The sequence below is a fragment of the Prunus mume genome, linkage group LG6 (assembly GCF_029339155.1).
Source record: "Prunus mume cultivar Tortuosa linkage group LG6, ASM2933915v1, whole genome shotgun sequence".
NCBI classification, from domain to species: Eukaryota; Viridiplantae; Streptophyta; class Magnoliopsida; order Rosales; family Rosaceae; genus Prunus; species Prunus mume.
The window spans coordinates 21,259,252-21,275,789 of record NC_142703.1 but is presented as its reverse complement, the minus strand read 5'-3'; the positions used below and the strand labels follow the sequence as shown (position 1 = coordinate 21,275,789).

The 16,538-nt window shown below is 39.7% G+C and overlaps 2 protein-coding genes across 2 annotated transcripts; one reads left to right on the top strand and one right to left on the bottom strand.

Annotated features, from left to right (window-relative positions):
- The first annotated feature begins 5,164 nt into the window (after positions 1 to 5,164).
- Positions 5,165 to 7,686, top strand: LOC148916427 (uncharacterized). Its single transcript, XM_089055470.1, has 3 exons — positions 5,165 to 5,322; positions 5,472 to 5,537; positions 7,326 to 7,686. The coding sequence occupies exons 1-3, from the start codon at positions 5,275 to 5,277 to the stop codon at positions 7,359 to 7,361; spliced, it is 150 nt and encodes a 49-aa protein (XP_088911596.1). The 5' UTR covers positions 5,165 to 5,274; the 3' UTR covers positions 7,362 to 7,686.
- Positions 7,687 to 8,676: 990 nt separating this feature from the next.
- LOC103335586 (putative ribosome-binding factor A, chloroplastic) lies at positions 8,677 to 12,099 on the bottom strand. The gene is made up of 4 exons (XM_008238598.3): positions 11,560 to 12,099; positions 10,432 to 10,605; positions 9,668 to 9,879; positions 8,677 to 9,135 (listed from the first exon to the last, which is right to left on the bottom strand). Exons 1-3 carry the CDS (start codon positions 11,908 to 11,910, stop codon positions 9,733 to 9,735), a joined length of 672 nt encoding a protein of 223 aa, XP_008236820.2. The 5' UTR covers positions 11,911 to 12,099; the 3' UTR covers positions 8,677 to 9,135; positions 9,668 to 9,732.
- Between the last annotated feature and the right edge of the window lie 4,439 nt (positions 12,100 to 16,538).

Here is a 16,538-nt window from a genome sequence, read left to right as displayed (position 1 = left end):
CTTGATGCTGTGAAATAGTATTTTTTGGAGAGAATGAGGGTATAAAGTGAAAATGGTGGTGAGAATAAATAGGAAAATTTAGGAAAATTTATATGTCTAAAAGTACCATGAAACAATAGTTTCCTTGAAGTTGTGAAGAAACCAGATATAAGTAGCAGTTTACTTCAATGACATTGAATCTATGAACAAAAACTCCATTTATCATCCGAATGTGTGTAAGCACATTCTCATGTATGGATAATTATTGATCAAGGTGCTCGAGGTTTGATAAAATGACAGGCCCGCCCAATAGTTAGGCTCCTCTAAGGTTTGGTAGGGCTTGAAGCAGGATACAGGACCCGTCCTAGCACCTATGTATTCCTTTTTTTTTTAATAAAGATTTAAATGATATACTACCTAACCTCTTTTTTTTTGTAATCTGGATGATTAGGCTCAATAAGTATGATATCTTCAACAATAAGCTCATAATGCTTCTTGACTTCCTCTGGGTTTTTCACCAACCACCTTGTAACATTATCCCAGCGGTTTGCAGTGTCATATCAAACACAGACAGTGTTTCTCAAATCTTTGTTTTGCTTGCGATCCAAAAGCGAGCAGGTTGAGGACATTATGGCAATACCATTGAAAATGGTATTTTATGGAGGAGAATGAAGGTCCAAAGTGAAAATGATGGTGAGAAACAAATAGGAAAATTTAAGAAAACTTTTTATGCATACTAAAAAGTACCATGAAACAATGGTTTCCTTGAATCTGTGAAGAAACCTAATGTATAACCTTAATTTGCTTCTTGACGTGAAGTGTGAGTAAAAATTCAATTTACTTCACCAAATGAGTTGAAAACATTCTCATGTAGGATAATCATTTGGCTCATTCATTGGCAAGTATGTTACTTTGAGTTCAATGGGCCAAACCCAATGACCTAATGGTTAGGCTCCTTTAAGGTTAGGTAGGGCTTGGAAGATGACCGATGCCCCAATTCCACAGAACCAAGGCAGATCCTGCGGAGACCTGGCATCACACCCATCTTAGGGTTCACTCCTTGAAACTATGTCTCTTTTACCAAAAGAAGTTAAGGGCATGAGAACTTTACCATAAATTTAAAGCAAAGTCTCCCTTGTAAGTGAACATTTCCCAAAATTTCTACCTACATAAAATATATTTTTTATAATAGCCAGTGACATGCACAAGATAACAACATGCAATTCAGCAAAATGGCCTTGACCTTGGATACTTCAAAACAAATTACCAACACATTTCTTCGCCAAATAATATAATCAAGCATGCTGTAAAGCCAAAAGTAATTATATAATTTAGTTTTCCCAACCAATTTAGTCTGAGGCTCAACCTCCCCTAACTAAGCATCTCATTCTCACTAAAATAGTAGGACCAACCCGGTGTTATCATCCACAACAAAACCACCTAAGTGGAGTCTAATCTGTGTTTGCACTTAGTAACAGGTTGTCTCGTACCCTACTAAGGGATCAAGCCATACGTAGTTCTTTCCCTAAAACCCCTTTTTCCTCTGAATCACAACTCAACAAACACAATCACATATCCCCTTATCTGACGGGCCTTGCGGAAGCCCGTATGGGATTGTCAACCTCTGTGAAGCTACTCACGACGCGTACGGCCTGTCTCCCCTCATCGGCCAGGACCTTGCAGCCTCGTGTGTGAAGTCTTTCCCTTTCGACCCGTCGACCTCAACACAATCTCCTCCTCTCGGCGGGCCGCACCCGAGCCTGCGTGTAAGTCATCAACTCTGTGGCTACTCTTACGACCGTGCGACCTCAACGGGCTTTGACTACATTCTCACAGCCGCTTTTACAATCATATCTCTCTCATGCGTCGGGACACACCGGGCCACAGATAAGTCTGTTAACATGTTGGCTACTCCTCGACACGTGCGACCTCAACTAGGGCACAGCTACATTCTCACACACTTTTTACAATCATATCTCCCCTCATCGTAAGGACACACCGCGGCCACGTATAGTCTCTTTATACGGCTACTCTACGACCGTGCGACCTCAACTGCTGGGCACGGCTACATTCTCACCAGCGCGCACAATCATATATCCTCATCGTCGGGGCCGGCACCACCTTGCGTATGGGAGTATGTCAACTTCTGCCAGGCTACTCCTCGACCGCGTCGCGACCTCAACACAATATCACATCACCCCTCATACGGCCAGGACACACCGGCATCGCCAGCAGAATTCATCGGCTACTCCTCGACCGTCGACCTCAACACAATATCACATCACCCCTCATCGGCGGGACACACTGCGGCCCGTATGGGAGTGCATCAACTCTGCGGCTACTCCTACGACACGTCGACCTCAATCTGGCCTGGCTACATTCTCACGGCCCGCGCATAATCATGTCTCCCCTTATCGTCGGGGCCCTTGCCGGCCACGTGTAAGTCTGCCAACTCACGCCGGCTACTCCTCGACCGCGTCGCGACCTCAACATGGGCTGTCTACATTCTCACCGGCCCGCACAATCATGTCTCCTCTCATCGTGGGATGCACCCGACACGTATGAGGGTCTGTCCTCTGCAAGCTACTCCTCATACGTGCGACCTCCACAATCACAATATCACCCCTCATCACGGGGCCTTTTGACCTTATATAGGGTATGTCAACAGCGCTACTCCCTCGACACGTGCGACCTAACAACCATAGGGTGGTACTTACGATATACTCGATAAGGGGAGTACATAGGGTAGTGTGTATAGCACTCCAAACTGACATCTAAACTCTTTTATACCTTTGTATACACACATGATTATATATAAATATAAACTTCTATTTCATAAACCTCAACCCTGGAATAGCATCCAATAATCCCCTATTTCAGAACCGTAACTACTATCCTAATCCCAAATAACCCACATACAATCAAGACCCGTCACTACGGTCATTTTGATCTTCCTAGGAAGGTAACACTACCTAGGAATTCTCACGGTCAATCCCGGGGTCAAACTACCCACCCTTGGTCAAAGCAGGCCCATGGGGTCCACACTCAAATTCTGATCTGACATTTCCTATAGGTTCTACAAGGTCTAGGACACACGTCCTGCAAGTTTGGTCCAGATCGGATGGTCGGATCACTCACGATCGCACGATCGGACGGTTACTAAAACTCTAAACCCAGGGTTGGCATTTTCGGAGTATCCGGGACTCCATTTTACGATCCGTCGGATCCTACACGATCCTAGGAATACCTAGATCAACATATTATAAACTCAGGACCATCCAACGGTCCAAACCTAGCGAACCCGGATAACGCATAATAGGCGATATCCGTTTAAGACTCAAACGACGTCCGAATCGAGATCCGCGAACTCCCTCACGCACTCGTGACAACGAGGATCTCGTCGAAGGTATTATAGCTCCACCACTCTACGCGCACCTTGCAGCGCGGCGACGGCGTGGGTGTGTCTGATAAATTCGGTGACGGAAAATCTCACATCTCGTCAAGACTCCACCCTGGGTGAATCACTATATTTGGAGCCACTTTTGTTCTTGGGCATACCCGAAAAATGGCCGGAAGTAGCCGGAATAGCGATCCAAAAATTGGTAGAAACCTAACTCAAAATCGGAGTTGTCTCGCTACAAATTTCTCAATTCCTACCCAAAGCGGTAGGCTCGGAATAGATGGATTTCCATACTGGATTGCTTAAAATGGCGGCCGGACGACGGAGAACCAGCGGCCGAAAATTCCCTCTCGAGTCGATTGGTTTTACGCAAAATCCGGCGGTGTCGCTGCGGCGTCAGGTGGGAAGGGCCAGCGAAGGGCGTCATTTTGGGACGGTCTGGCCCGATGGTGGTCGAGGTGTGGTGGCAGCCGGTGGACTCCGGCTGCTCTGATCCGGGGGTTCGTGTGAGCGAGAGAGAGAGCTGAGGGCAAATCTGACTTTTTATCAAAAATCCATTTTCCAAATGATTATAATCGTGCCACTGAGTTTCATTCGATCGTAACTCTCTCGTTACAACGATTCGAGCCCACTACATGTCTACATACTCATCTTGTCGTGCTCTATGCAACGTTACAACCGGAATTCCCAAATTCCTTTCGGATAAGAAATGACCAAATTACCCTATCCTCGGGGTAAATCGAATTTCATAAATCGATTAAAATGGAAATAAATTTGGAGTCGGGGTGTTACATAGGGATGGCAAAAATCCCCACCGGGTTGGGTCCTCGTCGCGTACCCCCTAACGGTGGAAGATTTCGGGGAAAATCAAGGGCGGATAGGGGGATCTCCGAATTTTAAAAATTCCCGGTTATAGATGGGCCGAAGATGGTATCATTATCCCCATCCCTAAACCCAATATGATTAGTGATATATATATATATATATATTTTAATTAATGAATATAGAATATAGAATATATATTTCAATAAACCAATAGGAAACAATTCATGATTTTCTTAGTTGACCAAGAAACATATGGAATTTTTTTATTTATGTGTTCTCCCTGATTCGTTACTAGAACCTCATTCCATTCCATATTGTCTGATGAAGCTACGGTGTTGGTGCTATAGTGCTACTAGGTTTTTTTTTGTTTATTTGATCTTTTATTTTCATAGGTCTTTAATGTGTTTTGTTGTTGTTAATTTTAGCGGTAAAATAAGAATTTTGTGATAAAATGTTTAGTTTTGATTGTGGAATATATGATTTCTATTAGTTTGTCAAACTGTTTAGATGATTTTAAGTAGTTAAGTTGAATTTTATGGTTTAATTGAATGTAATTGAGTTTATTTTTTTGGTCAAAATGGAGTGTAGTATATTTTTAAAATATAAAAATTGGGGATTTGGGGCGGGTTTGAGAGACAACCCCCAATGGAGACTAGGATGGGGACGGGTGCAAGGATGGGAAGCGGGAACGGAGATGGTATTGTCATACTCATCCTCGAACCGGCCCATTACCATCCCTATTCCAATCCAATAGTTTAGGAATCAACTTTGAATGAAAAGAAAAACCTAAGGACCAAAATGGAAAAGTCCTAAAAGTTAGGGGCCAAATTTGTAATTAAATTTTTCTTTGGAGGAAAAAAAGAGAGACGTGTTGGTATTTTATTGGTTGACTCCACAAAGAGTGGGAGCGGGTGGACGGACGATCGTGATCGCATTACCTGATAGATATATATATAAAGGCTTAGCGAAGGCTGGTGTAGGGCTCGGGCTTTGGGACTTTGGAGGTTTTACAGATTTTCTTCTTGTTCGCTTCGTCTATTGTTTATCATCTACTAGTCTCCGGAACAAAAATGGCGCCGCCTCCAGGACCCTATTCTGGAACCAGCACCCTCGCCTTGGTAATTCCCTTGAAAAATCTTTTTTTTTTCCGTTCCGGATCTAACTATGTATATATATTTTAATTTGGTAAAAACTAGAAGGTTCGAATTTTGGACGAATTTGTTGATTAATAATCTAATTAGTGATATGGGTTCTTCTGGATTTGCAGGTTGCTCGTGCTTCCGCATTCTCCTTTGGACTCGTATACGGAAACATTAAGCTCAAGTATCTCAAGGTACTGCCTTTCCTATTTCTTTTATCTTTTTTTGAATGACCCATTTGTTTGTTTTTTGTAAAATAAGTTCATAGTGTGTTTCTGATTACAAATGGTTGTTGGGTTTGCTTTAATTTTGGTATGAGTAATAAGATATGTAGATTTTAATCGATGTTGGTCAACTTGTATCTGCAGATTGGTCTTTTTTTTATTCTTTGGGTCCCATTTTCATATGAAAAATATGTATGTTTTCCTTGTGTTCATGGAAGAGTATGTTTATGTTTAATCACCATTTGAAAAGCTGATTTCAAGCCTAGTTTCAGTGGCTAGTAGCAGTAATCAGGAAATAGTTCGGTTATATATTATCATCTTATCCTGATGCTTTCTTGAATATTATTTAGTTCTTCCTTTGTCCTGCTGTTTTACTCAGGAGTAATTGTTTTCGTTGTCATCCAATTCCATCGACATTGGTTTGAAGAGTGGCTGCTGAGTGGCAGGTTTATTGGATGATGTCTCTAATGTAACATGCATCCAGTGATAGATAAATAAAAGAAAGTTACTGAATTCTCATAGAAGAGTTAATGAAAGTCTAGAAGACGTGCATACGTAGTCTTTAAGTGAAAAGGACTCTCTTACAGATTCCTTTTTTTTTTCTTTGGTCACACTCCTATAGTTCAAAGCCAACTTGTTAATCGTTATACACAGTTTGAGCAAGTTTCATTTTGCTTGAGTAGTGTGTTCAATACACAATGGTGTGGTCAGTATTGAGTGAGACTCTGTGGAAGTAAAATATTTCTAGGTTGCAAGAACTTCACGAGCAAAGTACAAAGCATGAGAACTTCTAGGTTTAGCAATTAACTTTACCTTCACTGTAGCTTCGTAATTGCTTAACAGTCACAACCCACAATCATGACTCACAAAGACTCACTGCAAAAAATAATATGTAAGTACGAAGGGAAAAGGGGGGAAAAAGACAAGGATGTATACAGAGCTTTCTGAAAAAAAGAAGAAAAGGGAGAGATTATGGAAATTTTTTCCTAAGCAACTAGCAATATGTTCTTAATATCATCTCATATTAATAAGCATTGGAGGGGGAAAAACCAAACACGATATGTTGTAAGGATTGCTTGGGTAAAATGTGAGAGAGAACAAACACTTTGTAGCCTTCTGGTTTTAAGATAATAAACTAAGGTTACAAGTAAGGGGCACAAAACCAAAAATGATATGTCATCAAGATTGCTTGAGTAAATGTAAGAGGACGAAACTCTTTGTAGTTTGTTGGATTTGTAAGTTAATAAACAAAGGCCTCAAGTTAGGGGCACATTTGAGACTTATGTTCAAATGTAGATGGAAATCATGCAACAGTATTGGGTTAGAAAGGAAGTGGGGTTGCTCAAATGTGCGGAAACTGGAAATGAGGAATGAAGACAAGTGATGAGGTTAACATTTTAAACAACTAAATTACCATCTTATATTATATTTTGTTGTTCCTAATCATGTTCTTGATCTTCAACATGACCTAAGATGTTTTAACCTGTCAAGACAAATCCGTCAGGTCAACCTGGCTTTAGTACATGGTTAACCAATGCTCACCTTTAAGGCTGAATCAAATTACTTGTGTTGTCTTGTGTTTGAGTTGTGTTTGCAAGTAGTGACATTCTTGTATTGGTTTGTTGGATTGATTAAACCATGCCGTTTTATGTGTTAAGATTTTTTTTCACCTTTACTTTAGACATGCACAAACACACACTTGCACACCAAAAAATGTCTACAAGTGCTAATTTCCTTTTTTGTTATCTCCCCACCAAGGCAAAGGCTAAATCTGCAGCAAAGGCTCATCACTGAAGGAGATGTGTTCTATCAGAAGTTGAGTGAGGAATGAGTTGATTTGGAGATAGAAATAATGAATGGGGGTGGAGTGTACCAATATTTCACTTCTGAGAGCTATAATGAAAACCTTGCTTAAAGCTCCAAGTTTTTTTGGTTTAAATTGAGAATTATGAATTCAGCACTTTAGGACGATTTATGTACTTGACCTCGCCTATCGTAACGGCATTTCAATTTCTATTGGTTTTAGTGAAATTGTGAGGGTAATGCTCCCTTGATTAATAAGTTGCCTAACTTTTTATTTATTTATTATTTTTAATATCATGATTTGGCTTCAATTTCATTATTGGGTTATTTTGCTGTAACAGTTAATTATACCTGAATATTATTCTTTTGCATGTTATGAATCTCTGGTTGACTGATGCATTGCTCATTTAAAGTGCGCCTATCTTACATGGAGTTTCTGATGTGGTTGGCATGAACCCTAGACATTTGAGTGCCATCAACAATCTTACCTACATGGATGTGTGGCACCATCAATGTCTCTCCAATTATTCCCCCTGGTTCCATGAACCCTAGACATTTGCGTACTATTGGCAAAGGTCAAGTTGAAATTTGTGGAGAACTTGGAACTGTGATCCCATGTTAGGCTGTATAATTTGTCCAGTATTCATATGGGTTCAGTTTCTTTACTTTACGTTCATGTGTTACTAATAATTATTTAATATTTACGAAAAAGATTTATATACCAGTTTTACCAATTCATACCAAATGGGCCAAAGGGAAAACTCATGTCTGTTGTCATCCTTCATTAGTTCATTTTGTTTATCCCTCGGTACTTTTGTCACCCACGGCAAAAATGCCAAAGAATCTCGTCCCCCAATACTTTTGTCCTCACTCCTTGTTTAAGTTGTGTTCCCTAAACCCTTAAAAAAAGGTTCCCTTGGTTTGATTGTGTTTCCCTTTGCCTTTGGGCTTTATGAAGTATATTTTCTAACCAAAATGGAAGCACTCTTCCAATTTGTTGTAACTTCTCAAGTGTGACATGGTGCACATTGCTAATCCCTGATTTTGGAGTAGCTTGATTAAGGGAAACAAGGATCTTGTAAAACAAATTGTGTCGCATTAGAGAAACCTAAGATCTTTAGAATTCATATATATGTTAAGGAGGGTAATAGCTCATGGCATACCGACATGCTACGAATCCACTCAAATTATAATATTTTAATAATTGTAGATGTGTTATAATTTGAGTACCCTAATAGGACATGTCCACATATCAATCACGTGTTATTGTCATCAACAAAATTCGTCAGTGAGGATCCTGAACATGTTTGGTTGAATCTCTAAAGGGCTAGATTTTTTCTTTTTTGCACCACTAGAAAAAAAACCATTTACATCATGTTCATCCTTGTCTTTACTCTTATAACATTATGCATCAAAACGGTTCTTCAAAGTCATCTTTGCCTGATTGGGACTACCAACACCAATAACTAGTGTCCGTAATCAATATATCAGCGATTGTGGTAGAACAGAAACAGTAGAAAATCCCAAAGGCAGACGGGTTTACATGATAATTCCATTCACCATCTGCATTGACACTTCTGTGAAGGGCTTTGTATTACGACTAGCCAAAACAAAAGGCAAATCACAAGCATACCTGAAGAAAAGCACAAAAATATTTTAGGTAATTTTACAATGTGCGACATGGCTGAAGCTTGTAATTCAAAAGATGGCTCCAACTGCGAGGAGTTTCTTCTGTCCGGTTAGCATTGTGACGTATGGTGTTTGCCTGCATCACAGAAAGTAAAATAAACATTATACACTTCTTCCCTGCATTTTATGAAACGAGCATAACATTGCACCATTGCAAGCAGTTCCAACTTTGGAGACCCCTGTGGAGAGAGGGGTTTCAGAGATCAAATGCAGCTTACAACATATTAATTTTGGCAATTTTGTGGGTCCATTTCAGAAATCCCAACTCCAAACATAGCATGCTATTACTTTAAATCCTAGTATAAACATACTATGCCACTATTTTATTACATCTTAATTGTAGTCAAATACACAATGACAACAGTATTTCTTTCCTAAAGCTTATCCAACAACCCTTCATATATTGCACCCAAATCGATCATCATGATATTATAAACCAAATTTCAGGTAATCAGCTTCGATTTGAACTATGTGTGGGTCCAATTTCAGTGTGTGGACAAGCAACAATCAACAATTAGAAACATAAATATTTGTAAATACTATAGCATTGATAGCAATCAATACAGCCAGAGTGTCACAACATTCAAACTCATGAAAATGAAACGAACCTGCTGCCAAACAAAGCCATGCCTGAATCCAAACAAGCAAAATGTTAAGAAAGTAGGGGAAGAAACTAGTTTATGTATATAATGTCTTCATCAGGGTCATCACCCTCCCAATCTGTGTCATCCTGAGGTGCCTCGGATGATTCCAATTGCTCCTCGTCTTGAATGTCGGGATCTTTCTTTTCATTCTTTATCTTATCTAATATTGCAATAACCTGAAATGGTTCAACTTTGACGAATTAGCATAAATTGACACCCACCTTAGAAGTAAGTCTACAAGCACAAAATTAGTCGAGATAACCAAGTAATAAACAGAAAACAGAATGTGAATGTTCATTAGCAATATAAGCAACCAAAAGGGGAATCAACTTTTGTTATTTTTTCCTTTTGATTTTTAAACTGCTAAGACCAGCAAAACTAATCAATAGCATAAATGGGGAAGTATTTTCTACAATTCTTATAGGCTCAAAGTCAAGTTATACTTCTACATTAAGTAATCAAGGAAACAATCAAAGTTGGTTATTTATGAGATACAACTTGTGCAAAGCTGCATATTTCAAACTTTTCAGCGCAATCAGACTTGTATTAACTTTTAACCAACTTATATCTGAAGCTTAATTAATGCAAGAACCACAGATATAACAACTTAAGTACTTTAATGGGAAAAGTAGGAAAGAAACTGCAAGAGGAACCAATTGTATTGCTCTCTCCCCAGTTATAGATATATAGATAATCATATCAATGAAATAAAGTATTACTAATCTTACCCTGCTTCCTCTCTCTAAAGACTCGTCTTCTATGAAGCGTATCTCAGGAGTCAACCGCAGCTTCATACGCTTTCCCAATTCACCGCGGACATATTTGGCTTTTGACTTTAGCCCCGCAAGGGCAACCTCCTTTCCTCTTTCATCGCCGAAAACAGAAACATATACTTTAACCACCTGTAGTCAAAGAAATAAACTATAGTTAACAAGATGTCCAGAACCATAAGTTCCCTCACATTATGAGCATTACCACCGTCACTGAAACATTGAGGGAAGCTACTAATAGAGACAACTAAAACTTGAGCAAAGAAGTTTTGATTTCCTTAGTATCATTAAAATGGAAAATGTGCATGAGCCAGATGATTTTTACCCAGACAGTGTTAAACATGTCACAGAAACTAATTTGCCTCAGAATCCAAACAAGATAGCAACTATGGGCTTAATCACCAAGAACTTGAACAATGAAATGCATTTTCCAACTCTCAATCAATATATTTGATGATTGGTCCAAACATGTGCATCCCTCATAAAGCATAATATTGAGAAAAAATTATTTCTAGAAATTTTTGTGCCTTAAGACGTATCGAACAACTGTCCCACCTCATAACCATATTAGCCAAAGCCTAATGCAATCATGCAAATAGCAACATAATTGCGTTCAATACAATTTCACATAAAACAATGATTGCAATGGATATAAGATACTACAGGAGTTTGCCAGTATCTCTCACCATAGTCGAGGAAATCACGTAGGGAAAACAGAATGCAAGAATAGAGAAGTTAAGCTAGATGTTATTTGAAATCGAACCTTCAGATAACAAAAGATAAAGAGATAGCACTAAAGAAACACAGAAGGCCTTGTCATTACGCGAAATATAAACAAAAAATAAAAGCAATGAAAAGCTATCCCATTTGTTTCCACTGCCTCCCATTTTCCTAAAACAACATCACAGCAATGAAAAGTCATAAACTTTACACTAAACAACCTTATAATCACCCAAATCCCAAGCAATTCATAAACCCACAAACCAAATATTCCAAATCCAATAAAACCCGCAAAAATTATCCCAATTCAAAAATGAAAACAAAAACAACCACACATGTGCTAATAACTAAATGCTATATGTATACATGCAAGTCAGTAGAAACTTCGACATCACTAATGGTGGTCAAAGAAGAGAGATAACGGTCAGCACCCAAAGCGACCTCAGGAAGAATAGCGTACTGCAAGACATTATCAGTTAAGAGCATATCAGAAAGCTCCCTCCTTATCTGCTTAGCCACCATTGCAACTCTGCGAGGGTTAGCCATGCACCTTATGGAGGTGGTGGGATGCCAGCGGAACAGACCCGCATGATTTCTTTGGGAAATCCAGGCCGTTGATTTCTGGGTTCGAATTGGAAAGCTTGATGTTGATGATGATGATGGAAGGTGAGAAAGGCAGGGCGTGAGGAGTGGGTGATGGAGGACCACGTGTGGCATTGCTGTACTCTAACCCAGCTCACCTTCCGTTTGGGTTTTCTATATTTTTGTTTTTGTTTTCGTTTTGAATTTTACTGAAGAATTTGCTTTGTGTGGATACAGTGCCTGCAAGTGTGCAAGAACGACAGACAAGGGTTTGCTGAGGCAAGAGGAACTGTGAAGGAAGATAATTTGCGGGACAGTCCACAATATCTGTTGTACGAAATTTAAAAGGGTACTTCTAGGAAATAAAAAAATGAGGGTACTTTTTGGAAAATAAAAATAAAAATTGAGGGTTCTCTATGCTGCATTTGAAGCTGAAATTTTAAGAGTTTTCGAGTTCGTTTGATAACTTTTTCAGTTCTTAATTTTTAGTTTCCAATTTTACATTTCATTTGTAAAAAATAAAATAAAAAACTTAAAACAGGAAACTTTCTAAAATGGGCTTTTTCTTTTTCTTTTTTTTTTTGAAAAATTCATTCAAAGAATTAAAGACATCTACAAACAATCTGTTAAAACATTCTTAGGTCCTCATGAGACAATCTCATGGGAAAGATATCATGTATATCATCGGACTAACAAGATAATCAATTGTGTCTTTTGACCATTACAATTAAAAAAAAATAAAAATAAAAAAAATACAATGTAATGACAAGAACCACAACTAGAGACCAACATAGTAGCCCCACATGGGATGTCAAAAGAAGCCTTCTATGAGCAAAATCATAGTTCTTTGACACCCAAACCTAAGCTAACAGCATACCATAACAGAAATCAGGAGAGAACACAGAGAAGAAACACAGAAACAACAATAAGGGTTCGTTTGGGAGTGCTTTTGGAGCAGCGAATAGCGCTTTTAAATGGGTGAAAGCACTTTTGTCTTTTAAACATGGTGTTTAGCAAAAATTGCAAAAGTGCTTTGGGTGAGATCCAAAAGCACTTGAAGTGGTTTTGGAAGAGGCACTTGAGAGGTGCTTCTTCTTAAAAGCGGCTATAGGAACAAAACAGACCTTAGCTCCCTTTAATGAAACTTTTAAAATGCCAAAATACCCTCTCTTTTTCTCTCTCTTTTCTCTCTATTAAAACCAAACACCACCATGAAAAGCCCAAGCCAAAACCTATCGGATAAAACACCCATAGAAAGGCTTCTATTCCATCTCTCTCATGGCTTCTCTCAATATTGATTTGCTCTTTATTTTCTGATTTTATTCCACATACATTAAATTGATCAGACCATCTAATTCTTGATACACACCACGGCAGTAGTTTACAAAGTTCTTATGACCCTGCTAGAAGATTTACCAATGAAGAAATCCTTTGTAGACATTTAAGAAACTCACGTGGCCTACCACATAGAATCAAGAAAATCAAGCGGGATAGCCCATTGGTTCTTGAGCCTAGAAAGATTAGGCAAATATATGCATCCCATTGAAAATTCAAATTTGATACCTCATCACCAGCAAAATTGAACTTGGCTTCATCCAGTTCCTTTTGTGATCCCCAACCAGAAACCCAGATAGACTACAAGACCAACATCTTAATTGTGAATTACTCAACGGAAGATTTCTGTTCAAGGAGTTTCTTTTTCTAGAAATTGAGATATTTTCCGTAAATATAAAAAAGGCTTATTTTCTTTAAATTTTTTTAGAGTACTTTTAAAAGTATTTTTATTGTGTCAGCCAAACACTCAACAAAATATCAAAAGTGATTTTATATAGTGTAAAATCACTTTTAAATGTGACATCCAAAAGATAAACTGCTTTTTTGTAGAAGCGCTTATGTCATAAGCGCTACTAGCATAAGCATTACTAGCATAAGCGCTTCGGGAAGAAGCACTTCCAAACGAGCCCTAAAAATACCCTTGAGAAGCACTTCACTTCAACTCAGAACCTGACAAAGAAAACCCTCTATGACCAAGCATAGTTCTTCGGTCGGCGTAGAGTAGAGAAGAGCACCACATCCCAACAACTACCATCGATTATTCTTTTTGCACTTGCCGTTGAAATAGATACAAAACATCAGTTGTTTGTGCAAATAATCTCACGGGAGAATATTCACTTCTAGATCCTTCAACCTTCGATCTTCCTTCTCTCTCTTCCTCGATTCCTGTAAAACAGATTGGAGTAAATAGACCACACCCGGGGGGTGTTGGCCAAAGGCCCTCCGATACCTAAGTTAGTTCGAGTGTTTGTAGAAAAATAATAGCTAAGCAAATGGTACGGAGTAGTGTTTATGTAGGATATGAACCAGGCGTAGGAGAGTGTGTAGTGGCAGGGCCGTGTGGAAAATATGGAGAGTGGAGAGGAGAAAGAGCTTCGGTTATTTTTCCCGGGTATAAGGAGTAGGTTTAGATGTACCTTGAATGATGAATGAAGTCATCTATTTATAGGAGCCTCGGGGCTAGGGTTTAGTAGAATATCTTTGAGTTTATTCTCTACTCAAATTCATAGGGATCAAATTGTTGAGATAATATCGATATAATGATATTATCTCTTTTTATGGAGATAATATCTGAATTAAATGATATTATCTCTTTTTATGAATAATATAGGAATAATGACATTATCTTCTCTTTATTAGGATAATATCATAATTATGATATTATCTTATTAAATAAGATAATATCATTTAATTAGATATTTATCAATTAATTAATTGGCGGATAAACTGGTTCAATTAATTAATTAAAAAGATAATCTTCTTTTCCACTTGGCGTCTTTGTGATTGGAAGCGAAAATATCTTGCTCCCCAAATGCCCCGACCTGCGTGATTTTTGTGTGGCATGTAGGGAGATGAAATTATTTTGGGCTTTCCAAGCTGAGTTTGGGCTTTCTTGTGAGTTGGACTCCTTTTGCATATCAGTTCTCAATTGGTGTGAAGCTTACATTGTTGTTGGAGTTGGATTCAGTAGGAAAGAAGCTTGAGATTCCTTCTTGACGGGTTGTCAACTTGTATAAATCTGAGGGCTTCTCTTCACTCTTTCTTACATCATGCAAACTTCTCTACTTTCTAGCTTGAAAGATCTTGGAGAATTTTGTCCTGCATCGAAGAGGTTGTCGTGCATCAAAGTAAGTCGAGCACGTAAATTTTCTTAGTCTTCTCTTTTTCAAGGTGAGGACAGTTAGGTGGGACCAGGCTGGTTGTCGTCGTGGCGGCGGCTGGCGAAGCGGCTTGATCAGGAGGAAGTTAGTAGGCGCCCCACTGAGATGTTGATAGATGGGCGGATGGTCAGAGCCTTGATGATTTGTCTGCTTGGACATGAGGAGTGTTTTGCTAAACTCCCCTTAAAGAGGAAGGCTGATGTCAGTCTTCGAGAGCTCAAGCCTGATGAGTTTGGAGATCGTGATATGCTCAGTAAAGTAGTCGTCGTAATCTAGCTCACTTGTTGAGAGGCAAAGAGATCGGATGCTCCTTTGCGGTTTGAGTCGTTTGTACGGTCGAAGATTGGAAGTCGATCTGGGCAGTCTGCTCATCCATCCAACCATCATGTTTCAACTATTGAGTCACGAGCAGTCAAGCATGAAGTGGATTCATATCGCGCCAATTCCTTTGGAAGTAGGTTGTGAGGCTAAGAAAGCAAGATAGTCATTTGCAGGTGAAGAGCTCTTATGCTTGTCGGCTGGTGATCCCAAGGTGGACAAGTCCACCCTTGCAGAAGATGCTGACGTGTCGTCTGCTCAAGATGAACTTTCATCAAGTCCATCCACTTGTCTTGGTGGTTCATCAAATCAAATGTCAGTGGCGATCTTGGTACTTTCCCAAGTCTTTCCTTGGAAAAACAAAAACAACATTTCTTCCCTTCAAGGAGGTGGGAAATGGAGCGTGGAGGATCGAGGCGGTGGATTCTTTGAGTGTAGTGATCGGGCGAAAGCAGCTAAGTGGTTGCGGATCGGATCTCTACTGCTGGCGTCTCGGAGTAGATGAAGACTTCTTTATTTCTTTTCAGCTTTTGTAATCTGCTTTCTCATTTAGAATAATTGGTCTTGCTTGACCATCTTCTTTTTGTTGAACTTTGGCCGGTTGGTCACTTTACTAAGAAATTTGATTTTTTAACTTCAATTTGCATAGTGTCTTAATGACTGCTTGAGTGTTTTAGGTTAAGGCATGTCTTGCCTACGTCAGGAGGCGTGTGTCGATGAGGTGGCCATTTGGCCTATGTCGAAGACATGTCGATGAGTGACCCGTTGGCCTCGTCTAGAGGCGTGTCGATGATAGTGGCCCATTTGGCCTCGTCACAGGCGTGTCGATGATAGTGACCCGTTTGGCCTCGTCCAAAGGCGTGTCGATATGTGTGACCTGTTTAGTCTACGTCCGGAGACATGTCGATGATAGTGGCCCGTTTGGCCTATGTCTAGGGGCGTGTCGATGATAGTGGCCAGTTTGGCATACGTCGGAGGGCGATGTCGATGTGTGACCCGTTTGGCCTACGTCCGGAGACGTGTCGATGATAGTGGCTCATGGCCTCGTCCGGGGACGTGTCGATGTGTGTGACCTGTTTGGCCTACGTCCGAAGACGTGTCGATGATAGTGGCCCGTTTGGCCTACGTCTAGGACGTGTCGATGTGTGTGACCCGTTTGGCCTACGTCCGGAGACGTGTCGATGTGTGACCCGTTTGGCCTATGTCCGGAGACGTGTCGATGATAGTGGC